The 27,175-nt window shown below is 41.5% G+C and overlaps 2 protein-coding genes across 2 annotated transcripts; one reads left to right on the top strand and one right to left on the bottom strand.

Annotated features, from left to right (window-relative positions):
• Positions 1-349: 349 nt before the first annotated feature.
• LOC132432905 (IQ domain-containing protein F5-like) lies at positions 350-9,325 on the top strand. Its single transcript, XM_060023777.1, has 2 exons — positions 350-452; positions 8,880-9,325. Exons 1-2 carry the CDS (start codon positions 350-352, stop codon positions 9,323-9,325), a joined length of 549 nt encoding a protein of 182 aa, XP_059879760.1.
• A 9,198-nt stretch (positions 9,326-18,523) lies between these two features.
• Positions 18,524-19,963, bottom strand: IQCF2 (IQ motif containing F2). Its single transcript, XM_060023776.1, is given in 3 exon segments — positions 18,524-18,907; positions 19,667-19,768; positions 19,946-19,963. Coding segments are annotated over 3 exon segments (504 nt in total).
• Between the last annotated feature and the right edge of the window lie 7,212 nt (positions 19,964-27,175).

Here is a 27,175-nt window from a genome sequence, read left to right as displayed (position 1 = left end):
TTTATATAGAGGCCTTAATGAGGTTCAGCCACATATACCACCCAGATGTTCTCGAGAACACATTACTCTCTCAAGGCTGAATCCCTGAAAATGCCTCCCACTGTGGGAATGGCAGGCAGAACATACATTCCCAGGACAGGGGAGGGGGTGAGGGGCATCTAATTGCCTGGGTCTAGCTTGTGAGTACAGCTGGCGGTCACATCCTTTCAGTGACCTCCAACAGCTCCCTGCTGTATCTTCATACTTGACCTCCAAGTCAGAGTCTGAGCTCCAAACTGAAAATGGTTAGACTGCATAGCCCCTGTCCTCACTCCTACCTCAAACTCTGTCCCTCACTCTCTGATCCCGAATGCAGGCTAGGACTCATTCCCCTCCAGACCTGGTTGGTGTGGGAAGTTCCAGAGGTGTGGAGATGGAGAAAGAAGGCAACCCACTTCTAGCCAAACCTTCTGGTGAGTGTCATCCCCTAGGCTATCACAGACCTAGAGCTGAGAAGCCATCAGTTGTGTCTGCCTCTCCCTCTCCCCAGTCTCTGCAAGAATTGATCCAGGTGGAGCTGAGACCTCTGACAGTCCCTTCTTGTGAAAAGCTGCCACCTGGGGTGAGACTGGCGCCTAAGTGATGATAAAGGGCCGGTTAAGAGGTCAAGGTTAGGCTGCCCTTCTGCCCATCTGGGCACTGCTGTTCCGTGGTTTCCTGCAGAGGGAGGGGTCTAAGGTCTTGGGTTATTCGCCATTAAACCTGCAAACTCAGAAGCCCTATGTCCAGCCCAGCTCCATCTCCATCTCCTCTGCCCTGGCAAGTTGGTCCTTCAGCTCACATTGCCCAGAAATCTCATGCTCCAGCTCTCTGTCTTGCTCTAGGGCTTGAGCTCTGTCTTTCTTGCTTTGTCCTTCTGTGTCCTGCCCTGTCTCACTCAGGTCCTAGTCTCTCGCTCTTGCTCTGAAGGACTTCTATCTCCTCTCTCCTTGCTTCTCTCTACTGTGTTCAATGTCTCAGAGTAAAGAGCAAGGACTTTGCAGCCAGACCAAGCTAGGTCACACCAACCATGGCTTCCCCACTCACTGCTGTGTGGCTGCAGACATGTCATTTTCCCTCTCAGAGCCCCAGTTTCCTGAGCTGTGAAGTGGGGCTAATGATCCTCATCTTTCAGTGTGAATGTCAAGTAGCATAAAAATTCAGCCTCAGCAACAAAACAAGGAAAGAGGGGTCGCACCCACAAACTTTAAAAACTGGCAGTCAGGGTGGGAGGGAAATAATGTTTAGCCCAATTAAGAAGACCAAAAGTTAGTGTTCCCTACCATCAAAATCAATTGCAAATGTTTGTCTGTTAATGCTTGTCTGTAATGAAAATTTACACGTGTCATCTCTGAAAATGTCTTTTCATTCACATAGGTATGAAGTGAAATATCTGGCACCGCCAAATAGTGATATAAATTCCTGAGCATAGGATTATAATCGAGACTAGTCATCACTTGGAAGATATCTGTAGACTTCTATGAGATTCTTTTCTTGATATTTGCCTTTAAGCATGTCATTACATTGCAGATCAATTACTTCCAATTGAAGTTCAGGTGGTTGTTCCTCAATTGCTTAGATAAAAAAGTTTAGAAATATGGAAACTCCTCTTGTACTTAACATGGAAGTCTGAAAAGTGCTTGCTGCTGGAACTCTAGTTTGAACTCAGAGAATATATCCACTGAAAATTTGCATGAGAATGGTTATCTTGCTTCTTGTTTTAACTTTTGACAGCTCAGGAAGTGCATAAAGCAGCTTGACATTACTTATTTAAAATTATTTGTCAAGGGGCTTCCTTGGTGGTGCAGTAGTTAGGAATCCGCCTGCCAATGCAGGGGAAACGGGTTTGAGCCCTGGTCTGGGAAGATCTCACATGCTGTGGAGCAGCTCAGCCTGTGCGCCACAACTGCTGAGCCCGCGTGCCCCAACTGCTGAAGCCTGCACGCCCAAACCCTGTGCTCCACAACAAGAGAAGTCACTGCAGTGAGAAGCCCGTGCACTGCAACAAAGAGTAGCCCCCTGCTCGCCGCAACTAGAGAAAGCCCAAGCACAGCAATGAAGACCAATGCAGCCAAAAATAAATAAATTTAAAAATTTTTTAATAAAAAAAAATCTTAAAAAAATAAAATTATTTGCCAAAATGACTCTACTTCAGTATAAGTTTCACATAAAACATTGCTTTGCTCATTAATTTCACGTTTAATTCATTAAAAAACATGAAGACTGCAGCAAAACTTATTTCCAATGTCATTCAGGTTTTTTTAAAAATTTTATTTATTTTTGGCTGCATTAGTTCTTCGTTGCTGCACGTGGGCTTTCTCTAATTGCGGCGAGTTAAATTTATTTTCTCTGGACACATTTTTTTCAGAAGCTGCAATTAAACTTGATTTAATTAATTCATCATTAGTAAACATCTTTTCTTGCTTGGCTAACAAATGAGCAAGTTGGAAACGTACTTTGCCTGCAGCCTCATTTTCACTTTTCTTATTTTTGTGGAGAAATTCTGCTGTGATGAGATACTCCATTTAAATCTTTTTAAATTTAAATGTCCCCTGCATTGGCAGGCAGATTCTTAACCACTGCGCCACCAGGGAAGTCCCAATATTGTATTCTTTTAGCACAGCTATATAGCGTCATTGCATAAGGAGCACAATGCTTTGCCATTTTCTTAAAAGTGCGATACTTAAAGTCCACTTTTCTCCTTTTTCCATTGTTTTGACATGATGGATATGTACTGGTAATAAAAAATAAGTCACAGCACAGCAATATGTGTGGTACCCAAAACACTATTCAGTTATAACTGTACCACTGCAATTTATTGTGTGCTGAGCAGCAGTGGGAAGTGATGAGTGCCACATATAGTCTGTCACAACTATTCAAATCTGTCATTGTAGTGTACGTGTGGCTATAGCCAACATATCAACAAATAAACATGGCTGTGTTCCAATAAAATTTTATTTATGAACACTGAAATTTGAATTTTATATAATTTTCGTATGTCATGAAATATTATTATTTTGAGTTTTTTCAACCACTGAAAAATGTAAAAACCATTCTTTACAGGATGTACAAAAACAGTGGGCTGGGTGTAGCCCACAGGCTGTAGTTTGCCAACCCAAGCCCTAAATCAATGTCCATTACATGGTTCTGAGTCCCCAGTAGGTACAATGTGTGGAAATGGTACTGCACCTGTGACCACCCCTTCTAGTTATATGCTTGGGTGTTTGTGCTTTCTGTCCTTGCACCTTCAGGCTCCATGTTACTGGAGGTTCTAGTTTCTAGAGTTGGAAGGCACACATCAGGGATCACTGTAAGAGTCCCATTAAACTTAAAGCTACAGCTGTGACCTGGTCACTTCAGACTCCTTTTGCCAAGAGTTAAGCAGGCGATGAAAGGTGTCACCACTCTGGCAGGGATAATTAACCCTGATATCATGAGGAGAAGGTGAAGGGCCTGCTGCTACACTATGGGAGCAGGGAAGACTATGAGTGCTGCTTGGGTGAGTCATTGGAAGATGTCTTGTTGCTTTGCTGCCCAGGTATAATGGTAGATGAACACAAACATGGCCTGAGAAATACATGCTAACCAGAGAACCAGGTGCCTCAAGGATGAGGGTCTGAATTGCTGCTTCCCTTCAGGCAAACTGCCTAGACCAGCAGAAATGCTAGTCAAAGGTGAAAGGAATTTAGAAAGGGTGGTAGAGGAAGGGGGAGAGGAGTGTGAGTAATGGCCTCAAAATAAACTGTAGCAGTAGGGACTGAAGTTTGTCTCTCTGACCCTTCTAAGTTTTCCCAGGAGAAAAGACCTACATGAATCCTGAAGAAGCTATTTTTAAATGGTAAAAACTTGCTATGGGAAGCAAGTATATGTGAGTGACATGAAGGGGTGGGCTGTAGTGAATATGTGGACGTAGTAGATCCACTCTTCGTAGCTGATGACTCATCCCACAGCTACTGGGAATACTGGCTACTGCTGGGTCACTGCTATGTCCCGTACTACGAATTGCCTTTGGCCATAGGGAAGGGATTTGACCAAGGCATGTCCTTTCCTAAGGGGAAGCCTGTAGCTAGTGACTTATCATTGGTGTTATGAGTTGAATTATGCCAGCCACACAGGATTATCCAGTCTTGAACTTCCCCAACCCCACAATACCCTAAACAAGCAATATGGAGACCCTACAGAATTCCCAGATCTGAGGCCCAGGGTGAAAGCAAATGTGTCTCTTGGGCCAGGGCTTCTCTCTCATTGAGGTACACCCAGGGGTTCTGTTGTGGCTCCAGGTCTTAAATGCCCATGGTGAAGTCAGAGTTGGGCTGGGGACCACTAGGAAGAAGAAGAGTCTTTTGTGGGCAACCATCCCACCCACAGCCCTGGAGCAAGAATCCAAGCTGGGCCACTAAGAGGTCTTGTATTCATTCTCAGAATCCACCTGTCAGGACCTCCTCACAGGGACAGTGGACATTTGTGGACAGAAGAGAGCAGCAACAAGACTGTTTAGTGGGGAGAGCCTGAGGATTCAGGGCTGCCACTGGGTATCACCTGAAAAGTCACATTCTGTCTCACTTTCTTCTGCCCTTCTCTCTACATTTCTCTCTCAGACTCCAAGTCCCCATGTGCCCCCTGCCCCGCCTCCAGTTTTCTCCCTTTCTCTCTTCCAGGTTTTCCCAGTGTTACCCTTCTCTCCTAGCCCCAAAATGCTCTAGACTCCTCATCTCAGACCTGGGGATTTTCAGCGTACCCCAAGCAGAGCGGACAAGGCAGGGCATGGCAGGATCTGTCCCTAGTCATGGAGAGAAGGGTTGCAGGCCCTGAGGCCTTTGGGTCTCCAGAGGAGTGGGCTAGGGGTGGAGTCCATTCATTCATCCATTTATTACACATTCAATGAACAATTATTTTTAACCTACTATGTCCTGATATTGTGCAGCCTCTGGGGTCACAAATGTGAAAGCGGCTCAGGCTCTGTCCTCTAGGAACCAGTGAGGGAAGAGGCTGATCAGTAAACAGGTGACTACAGTAGGATCCAATGAGGACCATAGTGGAGATCTATGAGGGGGTTTGGGATTTCTCAGGGTTCAGACCTACGAAGTCACTCCGTTAGGGGCTGCCAGGAAGACAGCTGTGGTGGGGCCTGCATTCAAGGGTAACCTAGCTGTAGTGTGGGGGTGGAGGCCAAAGAAATTACCCAGGCAGGGGCTGATAGGGAAGGGCTCTCTTAGCACAGGCCACTCCCAGCAGACCTGCTTTCCTTCCCCTGCAGGCTCTGGGGCTGGGAGCATATTCAGAGGGCTGATCCCACTGACACCCTCACTGACCCCTCCTTTCTTCTTTCCGCCCTTCCCTGAAGGGGTCTACTGAGAACCTCTAGGGGGAAATTCTGGTAGAGGTGGCAGAGAATGGTGGGGGTGGGGTGGAAGAATAGGGAGACCCCAGAATGCTGGTACTTCTGTGGGTCACCCACAGTGGTCATGAGAGGTGCTTGTATTTTGTTCCTTGTGTCCCTTACTCTAGCCCCAGGAGATGCACCCCCGTCATGCTCGCCTCAGGCCCCTTGGCCAGCATACCCACAAAAAATTCCCTTGGATGGTGTCACTCCTCTGTTCCTTAGCCCCCGGGGAGGTTCCTCCCTTCCCACTGGCTTCAGTCCGAGCAGGTCCTGGTGACATTCAAAGCCTCAGCACCCTCCCTGCCCCTCGGGTCACCACATCCACCAACACCCCAGTCCCTGGCAACTTCCCTAATCTGTTGTGAGACCAGACTAAGCCATGTAAGGTCTCTGCACCTCAGTCTCCTCATCTGTGAAGTGGGATGAATGTCATTGCTCCATGATTATTACCAGGGACAGCAGGGACAATGGTGACTAGGGACTAGACTCTGGAGCCAGACTAATGGGGGCATTAAACAGATGTGGGTCTCCCAGGGGCATGGCCAAACACTTTTATCTTCAAACAGGTGCTTCTTGTACCTTCACTGTCCCATGCATTGTACTCTACTATTTCCCCATTCTCCAATTTACTCTTATCCTTTCCATTCTCCCATCCCATTTAACTTCACATTGACACCCCCCTCCAGCCTTAAATGGCCTCCTCCTCTTCTCTACATCTGCTCTTCCCCTAGCCCCACACTGACTTCCTGCATACTCACTCTACACATTGCAAATGCATTTCTCAGTGACCCCTGGGGCTGCGACCCTGAGAGGGGACCAGGGCCTCACGATAGCCCGGTAGGTTTTCAGAGGCCAGGAGCAGGCAAGAGGTGGGGTACTGCTTGTGCAGTGGCTGACCTTCACCCATCTCCTCACTGTGACCTTGAGGCCTCAGGGGAGGAAGTTAGGAGAGTGCTTGAGTCCACTTGAGCCTGAGATGGGGGTCCTGGGCTGGTCCTGGGGGCTTATGGGCTTTCTGGCCTGTGTGGGTCTTGCTCTCCCAGGGGCCTGATAACTAGATGACTTACAGATAGGCAAGACATAGGAGGTTTAGCCACAGTAAGGGAGTTTACTCTGTTCTCCCAACCCTGATATCCTCATCAGACATGCTCATTGTTAATTTTTGTGGATATCTTCCTAATTTCCACCACCTTTTAAAAGAATGACTTTATAAGACATGTGTGTAAATCTATGCTTATATTTAGTTGATCTTGATTTGATGAACTTGCTAATCTTGCTAAATCTTGTACATGCTTCTATATTAGTAGATAGAGAACACACCCATTCTTCTAATTGTTATTTGGTATACCATTATTTAAATGAATTGAAATCCATCATACTAAGTAACGTAAGTCAGAAAGAGAAAGACAAGCACCATATGATATCCCTTATATGTGGAATCTAAAATATGACAAAAATGAACTTACTGATGAAACAGAAACAGACTCACATAGATAACAGACTTGTGGTTGTCAAGAGGGGGCAGTGGGGGGAGAGATGGACTGCGAGTTTGGGATCAGCAGATGCAAACTACTATATATATAGAATGGATAAACAACAAGGTCCTATTGTATAGCACAGGATATTCTATAACCTGTGATAAACCATAATGGAAAAGAATATGAAAAAGAATATACATATATATATATAACTGAATCACTTTGCTGTACAGCAAAAATTAACACAACATTGTAAATCAATTATACTTCAATAAAATAAATGTAAAAAGATAAATGAATTGAAATCCATTTAATGAATACCAGCCAGGCTTTAATGAGTATCACTATACACATTTGTGTCAATGGGTCAGTATTTGAGGTATTCTTCTTTGTAGCCATTTACATAGGAAAGAAAGGACAGGTCCTCTAGGTTTTCCTTAGAAGGGGTTCAGCTATTGGGAGCCATCCTGGTGCCTGAGTCATAGGTGCCCTTATGACATCACGGCTCTTTCCCCTCCTCTTCTCTTCTTGCCAGAGCAGTGGCTGGAGGAGAACAGACTTGAGAGTGATGGGAACATCTAGACCCTAACCATGGGTAACTGAGTGTAGATCTGAAGGGATTTGACCATCCCCCAAAGCCATCGGCATTTAATGTTTTATAAGAGACAGTCAGATTTACCCAAGCTTTCTGGAGGGCAGTACATTTCCCATAGTTTCCTCAGGAGGGGATTCCTTCTCATGTTTGAGATTCCAGCAAAGTCCAGGAAGCCTAGTGTGTGGGTGACTTGGCACTTAGTGGTGGGAAGAGCACCCTTACTTTCATGTTTTTCTCTCTAAACCCTGATAAGGACAGCAAACCTTCCAAATTACAATCAAAGATAATAATGAAGTCGCATTGATAGAAGAGAGCTTGAAGGAGCAAAGGAGAGGAGAGCAAGGGACTCCACCTCCAACTGCCTACCCACACCACTGCCTCTGCCTTCCCACCCCTCCCTGCGTAGATGGATCCAGGCTGTACTGTGTTGGAGAGAGCCTTGACTTGTGACATCTCTGACCCTTGTGGTCCAGTGGAGTGACCCAAAGGTCTGTGATCATGCAACTTATTGTCCAAAGAGAAATGCTTCAGGGAGTTAAAGAGATACTTATCAAAATTATACCAGGACAATAGGCATAAACTCAGGGTGTGCCAGGCAAACTGGGATGAATGGCCACCATACACAGAGCAGGAAATGAACAGGGATCCACTCCTCCTTGGCTGTCCTTTCCCCCTATTTTCTCCTTAGGCTAAGAGCTGTGAGTCCAGCCAAGGTGTGTGCCAAGGAGGAGCGCAAAGAGTTTGAACCCAGACCACACATGGTTGAGAGCTACAAAGTGGGGATTGTGTTTGGGGAATGCAAAGGCCAGGATACAGGAAAACTGGATCGTGTGTGTGTGTGCGCATGTGTGCACATGTATCTTTGTGCATGCGCATACATCTTTGTGCGTGCACGCTTATGTGCACATGTATCTTTGTGTGTGCATGCATGTGTGCGGAAGCAGGACACTTACTTGATCTCTGAGGTCCAGCTGCTGCCCACAACAGCTCTCCTGCCACACCTTAGGGCCGAAATGTATGTTTCTTTTTTTTAAAATAAATCTATTTATTTATTTATTTTTGGCTGCATTGGGTCTTCGTTGCTGTCTGCAGGCTTTCTCTAGTTGCAGTGAGTGGGGGTTACTCTTTGTTGTGGTGCGCGGGCTTCTCATTTTGTGGAGCACGGGCTATAGGCATGTGGGCTTCAGTAGTTGTGGCACTCGGGCTCAGTAGTTGTGGCTCACGGGCTCCAGAACGCAGTCTCAGTAGTTGTGGTGCAGGGGCTTAGTTGCTCCACGGCATGTGAGATCTTCCCAGAACCAGGGCTCAAACCCATGTCTCCTGCATTGGCAGGCGGATTCTTAACTACTGAGCCACCAGGGAAGTCCCTGTATGAGTTTAATTGTCCCCTGTTTTCTCTTGCAAGGCCCCAAAGTAAGAATCATGATGATGGCAGAACAGAAAGCGGCTGTTTTCATCCAAGCCTGGTGGCGGGGCACCCTGGTGCGCAGGACTCTGCTGCACACGGCTCTCAGAGCGTGGATCATTCAACGCTGGTGGAAACAGAAGCTGGTGAAGCTGCAGGAGAAGAGGCGGCGGACGTCTCTAGAATGCTACGCGCGGCAAGAATGGGCAGCTGTCAAGCTACAATCCTGGTTCCGCATGTGGTGCATCCGCCTTCGTTACTGCCGTTTGCTCCACGCTGTCCGCATCATTCAGGTCTATTGGCGCTGGCATAGCTGCCATACCCGTGGCTTTATTCAGGGCCGTTACGACCTCAAAGAAAACCAACTGAATCTTCAACTTGAAATCTCTTTGGGCTCGCAAGCTTGTAGTGTACAACAGTACATACCCCTTCCAATACAGGAATGACCAGGTCTGCTATATGTGTCCCCAGCTCTTTGCCAGACATACTTCAAGGAGGTCATTGAGCTAATGATGGCAAATACTTGGCATCTCATAAATCAGCTCTAAGGAAGTGGCAGGGGTTGCCTGGGGTCCAGTGTGGAGGATTCTGAGAGTCTGGTGCTCTATGAGCAGGGCCTGTGATTGATTAGCAATGTCTGCCATGGGTAGGAGAGTTGGGGTTGCAAGGCCACCAAGTCTTCCAACTCCAGGGAGATTCTTTCACAGTGTGGTCTATGTAAATGGTGCCCCGATGTAGTTGTGCAACGTGAAGTCCTGTGTCATCTTTTGCTCTTTCCCCCAAAGTCTTTAAAAAATATTATTTAAAAATTGTGGTAAATACACATAACATAAAATTTACCATTTTAACCATTTTTGAGTAAACAGCTCAGTAAAATTAAGCATATTCAAATTGTTGTGCAGCTATCGCCTCCATCCATCTCCAGAACTTCATTTATCTTGCAAAATTGAAACTCTGTACACATTGAACAATAATTCTTCATTCTCCCCTTCCCCAGCCTCTGGCAACCACTATTCTATTTTGTCTCTATGAATTCGATTACTCTAAATGCCTTATATGAGTGGAATCATACAATATTTGTCCTTTTACGACTGACTTATTTCACTTAACATAAGGTCTTCAAGGTTTAGTTGTTTTAGAGTATTTTTACATTAAGTCCACCACCTTGTCTTTCTCAGGGACAGTTTCTGTTGATTTACTTTTTTCCTTTGAATGGGCCATAATTTTCCTCTTTCTTTGTATGCTTTGTAATTTTTTTGTTGTTGTTGAAGATTGAACATTTGAATCTCATAATGTGGTTATTCTAGAGGTCAATTTTTCCCTCTTTCCCTGATTTTGCTGTTTTTGCTGTTGTTGTTGGTTCATTGTAGGGTGTCTCTGTGCTGGGGATCAGTATAGGTGTAAACTTAAGGTCTTCTCTGGTCTTTTCTGGGCCTCCACCTTTCCCTGGGCATACATGGTGACTTTTAAAATTTCCTTGTATATGTGGTTAATTTTTTTTTTTTTTTTTGCGGTACGCAGGCCTCTCACTGTTGTGGCCTCTCCCGTTGCAGAGCACAGGCTCCGGACGCACAGGCTCAGAGGCCATGGCTCACGGGCCCAGCCGCTCCGTGGCATGTGGGAATCTTCCTGGACCGGGGCACGAACCTGTGTCCCCTGCATCGGCAGGCGGACTCTCAACCACTGCGCCACCAGGGAAGCCCTATGTGGTTACTTTTAAGTGTCCTAGTCCTTAAGGGTCTGGCTCCCAAAAAGGGAAAAAGAGAAAAGGGGTGGGGGAGGAAGGAGAGGTCCCATCTCTTTAAATCCCCTGTAAGCCACTTCAGCTGGAAGGGGAGGGTGTTGCAACAACTGTGGTGGGGATTGCAACGATGGCCCCTGTCTCTGTTTCTGCACCTCTGTGATCACAAGTAGTCATCAGCAAAATGAGCACAGATCCCTAATATTTGAAGGACAGATTCTTTATTGCTCACCTTGGATTCTGCAAGCTTCATACAAATTTCTCCAGAACTCATTCACGGATGCCTGGAATAGCGCTGGGGGCTAGGGTGTCAGGGATGGATAGCCAGTACCATAAAAGCTGAAATTAACCAAAATTAATGACAGTTTACTGTCCAAGTTTCTGGAATGATGCCTTCAATTAGACCCTAAAGACTCTACCAATAAACTGTTTGAACTAATAAACAAATTCAGTAAAGTTGCAGGATACAAAATCAACAAACAAAAATCAGTTGCATTTCTATATAATAAAAATAACCTATCTGAAAAAAGATATTTTAAAAAGTCTCATTTACAACAGCATCAAAAACAATAAAATACCTAGGAATAAATTTAACCAAGGAGGTGAAAGACCTATACATTGAAAACTAAAGAAATAGAAGAAGATACAAATAAATGGAAAGATATCCCATGTTCAGGGTTCAGAAGAGTTAACACTGTTAAAATAGCCTTACCAGCCAAAGCAATCTATAGATTCAGTGTAATCCCTATCATAATTCCAATGGCATTTTTCACAGAAATAGAAAAATTCCTAAAATTTGTATATAACTGTAAAAGACCCTAAATACCCAAAGTATTCTTGAGAAAAAAAGAACAAAGCTGGAGGAATCACACTTCCTGATTACAAAATATATTACAAAGCTACAGTAATCAGAACAGTATGGAACTGACATTAAAAACAGACACAGACCAACTGGACAGAATTGAGAGCCCAGTAATAAACACATACATATATGTAGGGTGAAGTAATATTTGACAAGGGAGCCAAGAATATACAATTGGTAAAGAATGGTCTCTTCAATAACTGGTGGGAAAACTATATCCACATGCAAAAGAATGAAATTGGACACTTCCCTTACACCATATGCAAAAATCAACTCAAAGTGGATCAAAGACTTAAGTGCAAGACCTAAAACCACAAAACTCCTAGAAGAAAACAGGGGAAATACTGCTTGACATTGGTCTTGGCAATGATTTTTTTGGATATGACCTCAAAAGCACAGGCAACAAAAGCAAAAATAAACAAGTGAGACTACAGCAAATTAAAAACTTCTGCACAGCAAAGGAAACAATCAGCAATATAAAAAAGCACCCTGCGGCACAAGAGAAAATATTTGTAAAACATGTGTCTGATAAGGGGTTAATTGCCAAAATATACCAGGAACTCATATAATCCAATAATGAAGAAAAACAATAACAACAAAAACAAAACCAAACCTAATTAAAAAATGGCCAGTGACCTGAATAGACATTTTTCCAAAGAATACATACAAATGGCCAACAGGTAGATGAAAAAATTACTCAACACCACTAATAATGGAAATGCAAGTCAAAACCACATGTGATATAACCTCACACCCGTTAGAATAGCTATTATCAAAAGACAAATGATAACAAGTGTTGGCGAGGGTGTGGAGATAAGGGAATCCTTGTATACACTGCTGGTGGGATATAAGTTGGTACAATCATTATGTTAATCAGTATGGAGGTTCCTCAATACATTCAAAATAAAACTACCATATGATCTAGCAATCCTACTTCTGGGTATATATCCAAAGGAAATAAAATCACTTTATCAAAGAAATATCTGCATTCTCATGTTTACTGTAGCATTATTCATAATAGCCAAGCTATGGAAATACCCTCTTTCTATCAAAGGACAAATGGATACACATATAAAATGAAATATTTTTCAGCCATAAAAAGAGAAAGAAATCCTTACATTTGTGACAACATAGATGAACCTGGAGGACCTTATGGAGGACATAAGTAAAATAAGCCCAACAGAGAAAGACAAATACTGTACAATCTCACAAAGTGGAATCTAACAGAGTTGAACAGTGGTTACTAGGGGCTGGGAGGTGCGGAAAACGGGGGGCTGTTTATTAAATGGTAAAAACTTTCAGTTATATGATAAGTTTGGGGATCTAATGGACAGCATGGTGAATATAATAATAATATTGAACTGTATACTTGAAATTTGCTGAGAGTGGTTTTTAAGGGTTCTTGTTTTAAAGAAAAGGTAACTGTGAAGTAATGGATGCGTTAACTTGATTGTGGTAATCATTTCACAATGTATACATATATCAAACCATCATGTTGTACATCTTAAATATATACAATTTTTATTTGTAATTATACCTCAATAAAACTGGAAAAATGATAAAAATATATTCTAGATACAAGTTCATCAAATATGTGGTTTGCAAATATTTTCTCCTGTCACCCAACTTGTCTTTTCATTCTCTTAACAGCGTCTTTCATAGAGCAAAAGTTTTAAATTTGACCAAGTCTAATGTATCAATTTTCCTTTTATGGATTGTATGTTTGCAGTCAAGTCTAAGAACTTTTTGCCTAGACTTTCTCCCATTCCCCCCACTATAGATCTGGCAGCCATTAAAAGCATAAGGGAACAGAGAAATGCAAATCAAAACTACAAGGAGGTATCACCTCACACCAATCAGAATGGCCATCATCAGAAAATCTACAAACAACAAACGCTGCAGAGGGTGTGGAGAAAAGGGAACCCTCTTGCACTGTTGGTGGGAATGTAAATTGATACAGCCACTATGGAGAACAGTATGGAGGTTCCTTAAAAAACTAAAAATAGAATTACCATATGACCCTGTAATCCCACTACTGGGCATATACCCAGAGAAAACCATAATTCAAAAAGAGTCATGTACACAATGTTCATTGCAGCACTATTTACAATAGCCAGGCCATGGAAGCAACCTAAATGCCCATCAACAGACGAATGGATAAAGAAGATGTGGTACATTTATACAATGGAATATTACTCAGCCATAAAAAGGAACGAAATTGGGTCATTTGTAGACACGTTGATGGACATAGAGACTGTCATACAGAGTGAAGTAAGTCAGGAAGAGAAAAACAAATATCGTATATTAACGCATATATGTGGAATCTAGAAAAATGTTACAGATGAACTGGTTTGCAAGGCAGAAATAGAGACAAAGATGTACAGAACAAATGTATGGAACCAAGGGGGGAAATAGGGGTGGTGGTGGTGGCGGGATGAACTGGGAGATTGGGATTGACATATATACACTAAAATGTATAAAATGGATAACTAATAAAAACCTGCTGTATTAAAAAAATAAAATAAAATATTAAAAAAAGCATAAGGAAACACACCATGAGTAACTTTATTCTCATAAATTCAACAACTTAAAAGAAATTAATCAACTGTTTGAAAGTTACACAATACCAACCCAATCAGATGAAACAGATACCTGAATAGTCCCTTGGCCATTAAAGAAATTGAATTTGTAATTTAAAAGTTCTCTAAAAAGAGATCTCCAGGCCCAGATGGCTTCACTAAAGAATTTTTACAAAATATTTAAAGAAGAATTTTCACACCAATTTTACATAATGTCTTCCAGGAAACAGAAAAGGAGAGAATGCTCCCAATTTTTATGAGGTCAGTATTACCTTGATATCAAAATCAGACAAAGGGAATTTTTTAAAAAGTGTACATTAGTACCTCTCAGGAACGTAGAGGTAAAAATCAAACCCAACAAGGTACAAAAGAAATTATACACCAGCACCAAGTATAAATTTATCCCAGGTAAGCGAGGCTACTTCAAACATTCAAAAATTAATCAATCCACCATATCAACAGGCTAAAGAAGAAAAATCATATGACTATATATAGTCAGAAACAGAAAAACCATTTGACAAAATCCAACACCCATTCATGATAAAAACGAAACTCTTAGCAAGTTAGGAATAGAGGGAACTACCAAACTTTAACTTGATAAAGAGAATCCACATCTAACATCATACTTTTATTGATTCTTGGTATGATGAGTGATTTTCTATTGTATGCTGGACATTTTGGATATTATATTAGGAGGCTCTCAAGGCCATTTAAATCTTCTATTCTAGAAGGCAGCATCCTATTTAGGTTTAGTATGTAGATGCTGGCCTACTTTTGTGGGCCCTGTTTCCAATGAGAATTTTCTTTTCTGGGCTCTTTCAATGCAATTCTGGTCTGCTTTATTCTTTTGGTTCCACTGGATCCCTTCTGGTGCCACCTACAAGGTAGAAGCCATTTTCCTGGGTTCCCTCTTGCCATTAGATGGAGGGTTTAGGATGTTGGACTTCTGAGGTAGAGAGCAATATGCTGGCCTGTTCACTGGCCACCTGGTGTCAGTGGGTGTCCCACCCGGTCTCTGCTGGTGCCACTGGAGGAGAGAAGGGCTACCTGGACTGCATTTTGCTGTTGGGTGGAGGGACAGGAAGTTCCTGTTCTGGATCTTCTTCTGTGGCTGGCTGGATGGCCAGGTGCTGCTAGGTCTGGATTGCCTCTGCCACTGACTGGAAGGCCAGGAGATACTAGGCTTGTTGGAGCTGAGGTACAGGAGGATCCCCTCTCTCCTCCCATTTAGTTTGGGGTAGGAGATGGGTTGATCTGCTCAGGTTCTGCTGTTGCTGCTGTGGGTAGATCAAGCCTGCTTCTGTTAGCAGATGATAAATGAAGTGTGTTGGCCCACATGGGTTCTGCTTTTACTGCTGCTGAGGACAGACTGGGTCACCACTGCTAATGGATGTGGGGTGTGGAGTGGGTGGATAAGCCTGGGTTCCACTGTTGCTGCTGTTGTGAGCAGATCATGCCTGTTGCTGCCAGTGCATGTGGGGCATGGGATGGGTTGGCTTATAAGGGTACTGTAGGCAATTCAGTCTGCTGTTGCCACTAGGCATGGGTCTCCCTGCTTAGTCTCTGCTGGGCTTCCCCTTCTTTTGACCAGAGAGAGCATGCTTTTCTTGTTTTGTTTGTTTTGTTTAGCTTTCCCTATGCCTGTTGTTGGTTTTAGGTTGCAGACATATCTGGTGTCCAGTCTGAGATGTATGACAGATAAAACAAGAATTCATCTAGGTGTACCTTTTAAAATCTTGAGACTCCTAGATGATCCGCCATCTCTCCATATTTCAGAGTCCTTTTATGATTGTTGAATTATTTTCAGAGTATTTAGTTTGTATTTAGAGGGGAGGAGAAGGGAAAATTAGTTGACACCATCTTGTACCAAAATTGGAAGCTCTCACTCCTAGGTTTTTAACCAAATAAAGTGCAAAACTTAGGTTCACACAAAAAAACACACATATACATAGCAGATTAATTTGTAATCACCCCAAACTGGAAACAACTCCAAGACCCTTCAACTGGTAAAAATTTCTGATAACATCCATACAATGGAATACCACTCAGTAATTAAAACAAATGAGTACCCACCACACCACAGGTCTCAGACACATTATGCTAAATGAAAGAAGCCAGATTCAAAAGGCTACAAATTATTACTCCTTCTACATGACATTCTGGAAAAGGGAAAACAATTCGTACATATTACAGACCAGTGGTTGCTAGGGTTTGGTGGAGAGTAGTGGGTGACCACAAAGGGGCACAGGGGAATTCTACTTTATGTATCTTGAAGCTCAGTTATTAGGTACATATATATTCTATGATATTAAGATATATGATATTACATATATATTCTATGAATTATTGTGACTGTTGATAGATATGATAATATTGAGGTTATATTTTTACAAAGGTCTCATCTATTAAAGATATATATTAAAGTACTGTGGATTAAGTGGTATGATTTTTGTTGTTTGCTTTTAAAAAATTATGTATTTCAATAAGAAGGGAGTAATTAACTCTGTAGCCTAATGTAGAGAGAATGCATAAGAACAGAGAAATAACCATTGGATTTGGTCAGTTGCAATGTTGGTGATGTTGATGAGTGCAGTGTCAGTGAAGTAAGAGGGGTAGAAGGCTGATTGGAATGGGCTGAAGAGAAAATAGTAGGAACAGAAGTGGAAACAGTGACGGCATGATTTGCTATGAGGAGAAACAGAGAACTGGAAAAGAAACTGATTAAGATCGTATTTTTTAAAGATGGAAGAGGTAGACATTGATAATTTGGATAGTGGGGTTATGAATGCAGGATCAAACACCTTGAGATGGCAGCAGGATAATGGAGGAGTTAACCTTTGATGGGATCAAAGACCCTTCATTTATTTCACTTGGAGGGAAGGCAGCAAGTGTGGTCCAGATGGAGCTGGGATGGAGAATGAGGTGGTAGGAAGATGGAGGTCCAGTCTGCTCCCATTTCTTCTGTTAAGTGTGTGGTGACATATATCATCATTATGGAGTTCAAGGGGAGAAGTAGAATTGGGCATTTGGAGAGGAGGTGGTATGAATTATTCAATTCAGAAAAAAGAAATGCAAACACACCAGATAAATTTATTGGGAAATTTGTCCAATGGAGATTTGCAGTCATGAATATGAACCGAGACCATGCCTCATGGGTGTCTTGCTCTAGCCATGCCACTCTTCTGCAGGCACAGAGCAGGTAGATAATTAAGTTCATCCCACATACATTTGCAGAGAGAGGACCAAGGGAATTCAAGTTGTTCAGGAGAGAGATTACAATAATTAAGTATAGAATCTGAACTGGGTAAAGAGAGATACAAGGGTTTGTCAGGGTGATGGCTGTAAAAAAAATTGGTAGGGTCAATAGATTGGAAGACTTTATCACATCTGAAGAAACATTCTATTAGGGGTATTTGAAAGGTGAACTGGAAGGAGAGAATAAAGTAAAAAGAGAATGAAACTCCAGAAAAAGCAATTTGGGTAACAGTACACTGATTGGTTAATGGTAAGGTCCAGAGCCACACTATTCAATGGAATAGGCACTAGCCATATGTGGCTATTTAAATATAAATTAATTTAAATAAAATTTAAAAGTCAATTCTTTAGTTGCACCAGGGACATTTCAAGTGCTCCACAGCCATGTGTGGCTAGTGGCTACCACACTGGACAGCACTGATACAGAACATTTCCATCATCACAGAAATTGCTACTGAGTATAGCATTGCTTTAGTATGACCATGGGAGCGAGAATGGAGACAAGAGTAGGGATGGGGGTAATATCAGGGGGAGCCCTGTTTGCTACACAGCCCTCAGGGAGAGGAGTTCTGGTAAGGGAATTGTGAAGATGGAGTTGAAGTGCCATGAACTCCTGTTTTCTACCAGTCTCCAGGGTCATCACCTGCTCGTCAGCATGCCCAGTCACATCTATCACTAAGGCCAGCCTCCTGTCCTTTACCTGGAGCTGCACTGCACTTCTACCAGAAGAGTCAGCCACATGCTGACCTTTTCACTAGGTGATTGCCAAAGATACCTTGTCTGAGGCATCTGAGATCCCAGTCAATCCCCAACTACAGGCGGACAGAGAAGACCCTCACTGTCTGTTCTCATGTGCAGAGGTACCCAAAGTCTTCAGGAAGATGTAGCTCACCTGTCTCGCAGATTCCTGGCGAGAAGAAAGGAATGGGGCTGGGGATGGGAGCTGGGACTTCTGGCTCTGTTATATTAGACTAGGACCTTGGCTTCTGTTTTGACAACTAAGTAAGTAGCATATGGAATTGTCAGTCCAGAACAGGGTTCATGGGCACAAGGGAAAAACCTCACTAAAGTTCTTTCCCAGGGAGACGAGGAGGCAGCATGGCTTAAGTCCTAAAATTTCCATTAGCTGGTGGGGAGACCATGAGACATACCAGATCAGGTTAGACCTTTACTGAGGACAGGAGACAGTGCCGCTTCTTGCCATCCCTTAGGGGTTGATGATTTCAATGTGGAACTGCAGGTGAGTGGCTGTGACTACACAGTGGCCCCGGAGAAGAGCACAGGTCTGGTAGTTGTGGCCTTGCCAGTGGTACTGGATCATGTAGATGGCATTGAGCACCTGGCAGTAACACCAGTGGATGTGCCACATACAGACCAAAGCCTGGAGCTTGACCACTGCCCTCTCTGTGTGTGCATAGGAAATCAGGGCTGCCCTCCGCTTCTTCTGCCACAGCCTGTCCATTGTCAGTCTCCACCAGCACTGAATGATCCAGGCCTTGAGGGCTGCGTGTAACAATGTCTGGTGCACCAGGGTTCCACGCAACCAGGCCTGGATCTTCTCGGCTGCTTTTATTCTTTCTTTTATATTTTTCTAGGCAGAGATAAGAGAGACCACTCAGGGAACTTCCTGCCACCAACTTCTAGGATATTCCTGGAAAGGGCCTTGATTCTTTTAATAGTCAGCCCTTCTTTGGAGACTTCAGGGGAGTTAGCAGGACACTAACTAAGAGGCAGAAGTCCTGGGTGGTGAGTCCTCCTCTGCCAACATGGACACATCACCTTACCCTCAGAGTCATAGCATCCTCCTCTTGACTACCTCACAGGTGCATGGATCAAGAGAAAAACCATTAGTAACTAGGAGGGTGCATTAAGAATGTGAGGGACTTAGTTGTACTCTACCTCTTCAGTGCTTATTGGGTTTGGGAGGTTTGGCCTCATAATGCTTTTGCCTGGTATTCTCTGCTAATTCTAGTTCCATTGGCTGATTTCTTTCTGCCACAACAGTGTATTTCAATATGGCGGTGAGTTTTTAACACCCTCATCACATAATCTACTCCCAGCCTCCCCATACTGTGAACATTCTACTTTCTAATTCAGAGTCCTCACATCCTCATCTCCCAGCTCATGCATTTCTTGATGGCTTTCCTTCTCGCCATTCACTCTTTGTGTCACAGTCAAACCCAGAGCCAGAGAGTTCATGCTGAGAAGGAAGTGAAGGAAAAATAAGCCAGTATTGAACTGACTCCTGATTACTTTAAACTCTGGATCCCTAAGAGGCACAATTCCACACCCTCATGACACTGACATAAATGTTCTGGATATCTGTTAATTATATGGAGATTTTACCTACCTCTTTTTTCTGCTGCTACTTCTGCTTCTGCTTCTTCTTCTGCTTCAACCTAATTTCGTCTTCGGAATCCTCAATCACAATTAAAATTGAATTGCCGTCTGTCTGTCATGAGAATTAAACGGGAAATGAATGGATGAGCTAAGAGTACCGTTTCTCTCTATGGCTCTGCACAAAGATACCCACTGCCTCAGCATCCTCTTTTTTCCCAAAAGCTGTGAAGTCCAGAGTGATTCCCACCCACCCTCAAGCCTGCTGAGTGGATCTGGCCATGTCTCTTACACAAAATCGAACCCCCATGGCTTGTCTCTAGATGGTTCCTTTATTTCTCTACTTCCCAAGGTCTGATGAGTAATATGAGGGGGAGAACTATGAGTTAACAATTGCTTTATGACATCAGGATTAGGATATATGCCACATAAGTTGAGTCTTCCTCACAAACAAGCTCCACGCGAACTTGTATTACCTGTCCACTTCCCTTCTGTCAGAGACATATCCGAACTCAGAGTGGAAAGACAGGGCACTTGGGTGCCGTTCCTCCAGTGAGGTCCATCCACATCCTTTCTCATTATCAGTCACACAGGAGGGCAGGAGGGACCATGGCAGGATAGCTCCATACAGCTCTCTACTGTCTCTCAGACTTAGCACTTCCTGTCTTCCCTGGATTCAAGTTTCAGTACCTCAGTGTGCCATAGGAAACTAGAGAGACTAGATGAATCTAGAAAGCAGTAAAATAAAAAACAATCTTAAAATTAATTAAATAGAAAACAAAAATGAGTGGTGGAAGATAAATTTAAAAGCTGATATTTTTCAAATTACTTTCAAATTACTGCCTCTGTGCTGGGTCTCAGAGCGTGTGAGATTTTTCATGAGTGCTTTAAGAACAGTCTCTGTTTCCCACAGCCCTCCAGCTTTCCCCCACACAAGCCCCGCTGGACTTCAAAGCCAGAAATTCTGGGGGCTCATCATCCCGGTGCAGGATCCCCAGGCGAAGGAGCCCTGTGTGGGGCTCAGACCCCTCACTCCTTGGGGAGAACCTCTGTAATAATTATTATCCTTTTGTTTGTGGGTTGTCACCCTGGAGTGTGCGTCTTGACTATACTGACTCCATTCCTCCCACCCATCTCGTTGTGGTTCCTTCTTCATATCTTTAGCTGTGGAAAATCGTTTCTGCTAGTCTTTAGGTCATTCTCATAGATAGTCGCTTTGTAAGTAGTTGTAATTTTGGTATTCTTGTGGGAGGAGGTGAGCTCAGGGTCTACCTACTTCACCATCTTGGTCACATCTTCAGATTAGCATTTCTTAATGTTTATTGCCTGAGTTATTTATTACTATGATTATTTCTAAGCAGAGAATTTCTTTTTTAAAAAATTTTTATTGGAGTATAGTTGATTTACAATGTTGTCTTACTTTCAGGTGTACAGCAAAGTGAATCAGTTTTATATATATATATATATATATATACACACACATATATATATATATATATACACACATACATATATATATATATATATATATACACCTACTCCTTTTTTTTTTTAAGATTCTTTTCCCATATAGGCCATCACAGAGTATTGAGTAGAGTTCCCTGTGCTACACAGTAGGTCCTTATTATCTATTTTATATATAGTAGTGTGTATATGTCAATCCCAATCTCCCAATTTATCCTCCCCTCCCCCTTATCCCCTGGTAACCATAAGTTTGTTTTCTACATCCGTGACTTTTACCTCTTTTTTTTTTAAAATTCCACATATATGCGATATCATATGATATTTGTCTTTCTGTGTCTGACTTACTTCACTCAGTATGACAGTCTCTAGGTCTATCCATGTTGCTGCAAAGGGCATTATTTTGTTCTTTTTTATGGCTCAGTAATATTCCATTGTATGTATGTACTATATCTTCTTTATCCATTCCTCTGTTGATGGACATTTAGGTTGTTTCCATGTTCTGGCTATTGTAAATAGTACTGCAATGAACATTTGCGTGCATGTATCTTTTTTTTTTTAAAGATTTTCTTGATGTGGACCATTGTTAAAGTCTTTACTGAATTTGTTACAATATTGCTTCTGTTTTATGTTTTGGTTTTTTGGCTGCAAGGCATGTGGGATCTTAGCTCCCCAACCAGGAATCGAACCCACACCCCCTACATTGGAAGGCAAAGTCTTAGCCACTCAACCACCAGGGAAGTCCCCGCATGTATCTTTTTGAACTATGGTTTTCTCCAGGTATATGCCTAGGTGTGGGATTGCTGGGTCATATGGTAGTTCTATTTCTAGTTTTTTAAGGAAAATCCATACTGTTCTCCACAGTGGCTGCACCAATTTACAGTGCCACCAAAAGTGTAGGAGGGTTCCCTTTTCTCCACACCCTCTCCAGCATTTATTGTTTGTAGATTTTTTGATGATGGCCATTCTGACTGGTGTGAGGTGATACCTCATTGTAGTTTTGATTTGCATTCCTCTAATAATTAGTGATGTTGAGCACCTTTTCATGTGTTTTTTTTGCCATCCATATGTCTTCTTTGTGGAAATGTCTATTTAGATCTTCTGCCCATTTTTTGATTGGGTTACTTGTTTTTTTGACATAAAGCTGCACAAGTCGTTTGTATATTTTGGAGATTAATCCCTTGTTGGTTGCTTCGTTTGCAAATATTTTCTCCCATTCTGAAGGTTGTCTTTTTGTTTTGTTTATGCTTTCCTTTGCTGTGCAAAAGATTTTAAGTTTAATTAGATGCCATTTATTATTTTTGTTTTTTATTTTCATCACTCTAGGAGGTGGATCAAAAAAGATCTTGCTGCGATTTATGTCATAGAGTGTTCTGCCTATGTTTTCCTCTAAAAGTATTATAGTGTCCGGTCTTACATTTAGGTCTTTAATCCATTTTGAGTTTATTTTTGTGTATGGTGTAGGGAGTGTTCTAATTTCATTCTTTTACATGTAGCTGTCCAGTTTTCCCAGCACCACTTATTGAAGAGACCGTCTTTTCTCCATTGTATATTCTTGCCTCCTTTGTCAGAGATTAGGTGACCAAAAGTGTATGGGTTTATCTCTGGGCTTTCTATCCTGTTCCATTGATCTATATTTGTTTTTGTGCCTGTTTTGATTACTGTAGCTTCATAGTATACTCTGAAGTCAGGGAGCCTGATTCCTCCAGCTCCATTTTTCTTTCTCAAGATTGCTTTGTCAATTCGGGGTCTTTTTTGTATCCATACAAATTGTAAAATTTTTTATTCTAATTCTGTGATAAATGCCATTGGTAATTTGACAGGGGTTGCACTGAATCTGTAGATTGCTTTAGATAGTATAGTCATTTTCACAATATTGATTCTTCCAACCAAGAACATGGTATATCTCTCCATCTGTTTGTGTCATCTTTGATATCTTTCATCAGTGTCTTATACTTTTCTGAGTACAGGTCTTTTGCCTCCTTAAGTAGGTTTATTCCTAGGTATTTTATTCGTTTTGTTGTGATGGTAAATGGGAGTGTTCCTTTAACTATTTTTTCTAATTTTTCACTGTTAGTGTATAGGAATGCAAGAGATTTCTGTGTATTAATTTGTATCCTGCAACTTTACCAAATTCATTGATCAGCTCTAGTAGTTTTCTGGTAGGGTCTTTAGGATTATCTATGTATAGAATCATGTCATCTGCAAACAGTGACAGTTTTACTTCTTCTTTTCCAATTTGGATTCTTTTATTTCTTGTTCTTCTCTGATTGCCGTGGCTAGGACTTCCCAAACTATGTTGAATAATAGTGGTGAGAGTGAACATCCTTGTCTTGTTCCTGATCTTAGAAGAAATGCTTTCAGTTTTTCACCATTGAGAATGATGTTTGCTGTGGGTTTGTCGTATATGGCCTTAATTATGTTGAGCTAGGTTACATCTATGCCCACTTTCTGGAGAGTTTTTATCATATATGGGTGTTGAAGTTTGTCAAAAGCATTTTCTGCATCTATGGAGATGATCATATGGTTTTTATTCTTCAATTTGTTAATATGGTGTATCACATTGATTGATTTGCGTATATTGAAGAATCCTTGCATCCCTGGGATAAATCCCACTTGATCATGGTGTATGATCCTTTTAATGTGTTGCTGGATTCTGTTTGCTAGTATTTTCTTAAGGATTTTTGTGTCTATGTTCGTCAGTGATATTGGACTATCATTTTCTTTTTTTGTGATATCTTTGACTGGTTTTGGTATCAGGGTGATAGTGGCCTCGTAGAATGGGCTTGGGAGTGTTCCTTTCTCTGCAATTTTTTTGGAAGAGTTTGAGAAGGATAGGTATTAGCTCTTCTCTAAATGTTTGACAGAATTCACGTGTGAAGCCATCTGGTCCCGGACTTTTGTTGTTGGAAGATTTTTAATAACAGTTTCAATTTCATTACTTGTGATTGGTCTATTCCTATTTTCTATTTCTTCCTGGTTCAGTCTTGGAAGGCTGTACCTTTCTAAGAATTTGTCCATTTCTTCCAGGTTGTCCATTTTATTGGCATATAATTGCTTGTAGTAATCTCTTATGAGCCTTTGTATTTCTGTGGTGTCAGTCGTAACTTCTTTTTCATTTCTAATTTTATTGATTTGAGTCCTCTCCCTTTTTTTCTTGATGAGTATGGCTAAGGGTTTATCAATTTTGTTTATCTTATGAAAGAACAAGATTTTAGTTTCACTAACCTTTTTTTTTATTGTTTTCTTTGTCTCTATTTCATTTATTTCTGCTCTGACCTTTATCATTTCTTTCCTTCTACTAACTTTGCGTTTTGCTTGTTTTTCTTTCTTTAGTTCCTTTAGGTGTAAGGTTAGGTTGTTTATGTGACATTTTTCTTGTTTCTAGAGGTAAGATTGTATTGCTATAAAGTTCCCTCTTAGAACTGCTTTTGCTGCATCCCATAGGTTTTGGGTCAACGTGTTTTCGTTGTCATGTGTTTCTAGGTATTTTTAATTTCCTCCTTCATTTCTTCAGTGATCCATTGGTTATCTACTACCATATTGTTTAGCTTCCACGTGTTTGTGCTTTTTACAGTTTTTTTTTCCCTGTAATTGATTTCTAACCTCATAGCGTTGTGGTTGGAAAAGATGCATGCTATGATTTCAATTTTCTTAAATTTACTGAGACTTGATTTGTGACCCAAGATGTGATCTATCCTGGAGAATGTTCTGTGTGCACTTGAGAAGAAACTCTATTCTGCTGCTTTCGGATGGAATGCCCTATAAATAACAGTTAAGTCTATCTGGTCTAACTAAATGTAAGGCCATACACTATAAAACTCTTAGAGGAAAACATAGGCAGAACACTCTATGACATAAATCACAGGAAGATCCTTTTTGACCCACTTCCTAGAGAAATGGAAATAAAAACAAAAGTAAACAAATGGGACCTAGTGAAACTTAAAACCTTTTGCAAAGCAAAGGAAAACATAAACAAGACGAAAAGACAACCCTCAGAATGGGAGAAAATATTTGCAATTGAAGCAACTGGCAAAGGATTAATCTCCACAATTTACAAGCAGCTCATGCAGCTCAATATCAAAAAAACAGACAACCCAATCCAAAAATGGGTTGGATAAATAGACATTTCTCCAGAGAAGATATACAGATTGCCAACAAATAAATGAAAGGATATGCAACATCACTAATCATTAGAGAAATGCAAATCAAAACTACAATGAGGTTATTACCTCACTCCAGTCAGAATGGCCATCATCAAAAAAATCTACAAACAATACAATCCTGCAGCCTGTGGAACAAAAACCACATTCACAGAAAGATAGACAAGATGAAAAGGCAGAGGGCTATGTACCAGATGAAGGAACAAGATAAAACCCCAGAAAAACGCCTAAATGAAGTTGAGATAGGCAACCTTCCAGAAAAAGAATTCAGAATAATGATAGTGAAGATGATCCAGGACCTTGGAAAAAGAATGGGGGAAAGATTGAGAAGATGTAAGAAATGTTTAACAAAGACCTAGAAGAATTAAAGAACAAACAAACAGATGAACAATACAAATAACTGAAATGAAAAATACATTAGAGAGAATCTATAGCAGAATAACTGAGGCAGAAGAAGGGATAAGTGCCCTGGAAGACAGAATGGTGGAATTCAATGCCACGGAACAGAATAAAGAAAAAAGAATGAAAAGAAATGAAGACAGCCTCAGAGACCTCTGGGACAACATTAAACACAACAACATTTGCATTATAGGGGTCTCAGAAGGAGAAGAGAGAGAGAAAGGGCCAGAGAAAATATTTGAAGAGATTATAGTCAAAAACTTCCCTAACGTGGGAAAGGAAATAGCCACCCAAGTCCAGGAAGCACAGAAAAACCCAAGGAAAAACCCACGCACGAAAAACCCAAGGAGAAACACGCCGAGACACATAGTAATCAAATTGGTAAAAATTAAAGACAAAGAAAAATTATTGAAAGCAGCAAGGGAAAAACAATAAATAACATACAAGGGAACTCCCATAAGGTTAACAGCTGATTTCTCAGCAGAAACTCTACAAGCCAGAAGAGAGTGGCATGACATAGTTAAAGTGATGAAAGGGAAGAACCTACAACCAAGATTACTCTACCCTGCAAGGATCTCATTCAGATTCGATGGAGAAATCAAAAGCTGTCCAGACAAGCAAAAGCTAAGAGAATTCAGCACCACCAAACCAGCTCTACAACAAATGCTAAATGAACTTCTCTAAGTGGGAAGCATAAGAGAAGGAAAGGACCGACAAAAACAAACCCAAAACAATTAAGAAAATGGTAATAGGAACATACGTCTCAAAAATTACCTTAAACGTGAATGTATTAAATGCTCCAAACAAAAGACAGGCTCGCTGAATGGATACCAAAACAAGGCCCATATATATGCTGTCTACAAGAGACCCACCTCAGACCTAGGGACACATTCAGACTGAAAGTGAGGGGATGGAAAAAGATATTCCATGCAAATGGAAATCAAAAGAAAGCTGGAGTAGCAATACTCATATCAGATAAAATAGACTTTAAAATACAGAATGTTTCAAGAGACAAGGAGGGACACTACATAATGATCAAGGGATCAATCCAAGAAGAAGATATAACAATTATAAATATATATGTACCCAACATAGGAACACCTCAATACATAAGGCAACTGCTAACAGCTATAAAAGAGGCAATCGACAGTAACACAATAATAGTGGGGGAGTTTAACACCTCAATTACACCAATGGACAGATCATCCAAACAGAAAATTCATAAGGAAACACAAGCTTTAAATGATACAATAGACCAGATAGATTTAATTGATATTTATAGGACATCCCATCCCCAAACAGCAGATTACACTTTCTTCTCAAGTGCGCACGGAACATTCTCCACGATAGATCACATCCTGGGCCACAAATCAAGTCTCAGTAAATTTACAAAAATTGAAATCATATCAAGCATCTTTTCTGACCACAATGCTATGAGATTAGAAATCAATTACAGGGGAAAAAAACATAAAAAACACAAACACACGGAAGCTAAACAA

This window comes from Delphinus delphis, chromosome 10 (genome assembly GCF_949987515.2).
Source record: "Delphinus delphis chromosome 10, mDelDel1.2, whole genome shotgun sequence".
NCBI lineage: Eukaryota > Metazoa > Chordata > Mammalia > Artiodactyla > Delphinidae > Delphinus > Delphinus delphis.
This window is presented reverse-complemented; position numbering and strand designations above follow the sequence as displayed.

Coding starts and splice junctions, on each gene's coding strand:
- LOC132432905 (XM_060023777.1), top strand. CDS start 350: ATGCAGGCTAGGACTCATTCCCCTCCAGACCTGGTTGGTGTGGGAAGT. Junction 453..8,879: donor ACTTCTAGCCAAACCTTCTG/GTGAGTGTCATC, acceptor TTCTCTTGCAAG/GCCCCAAAGTAAGAATCATG.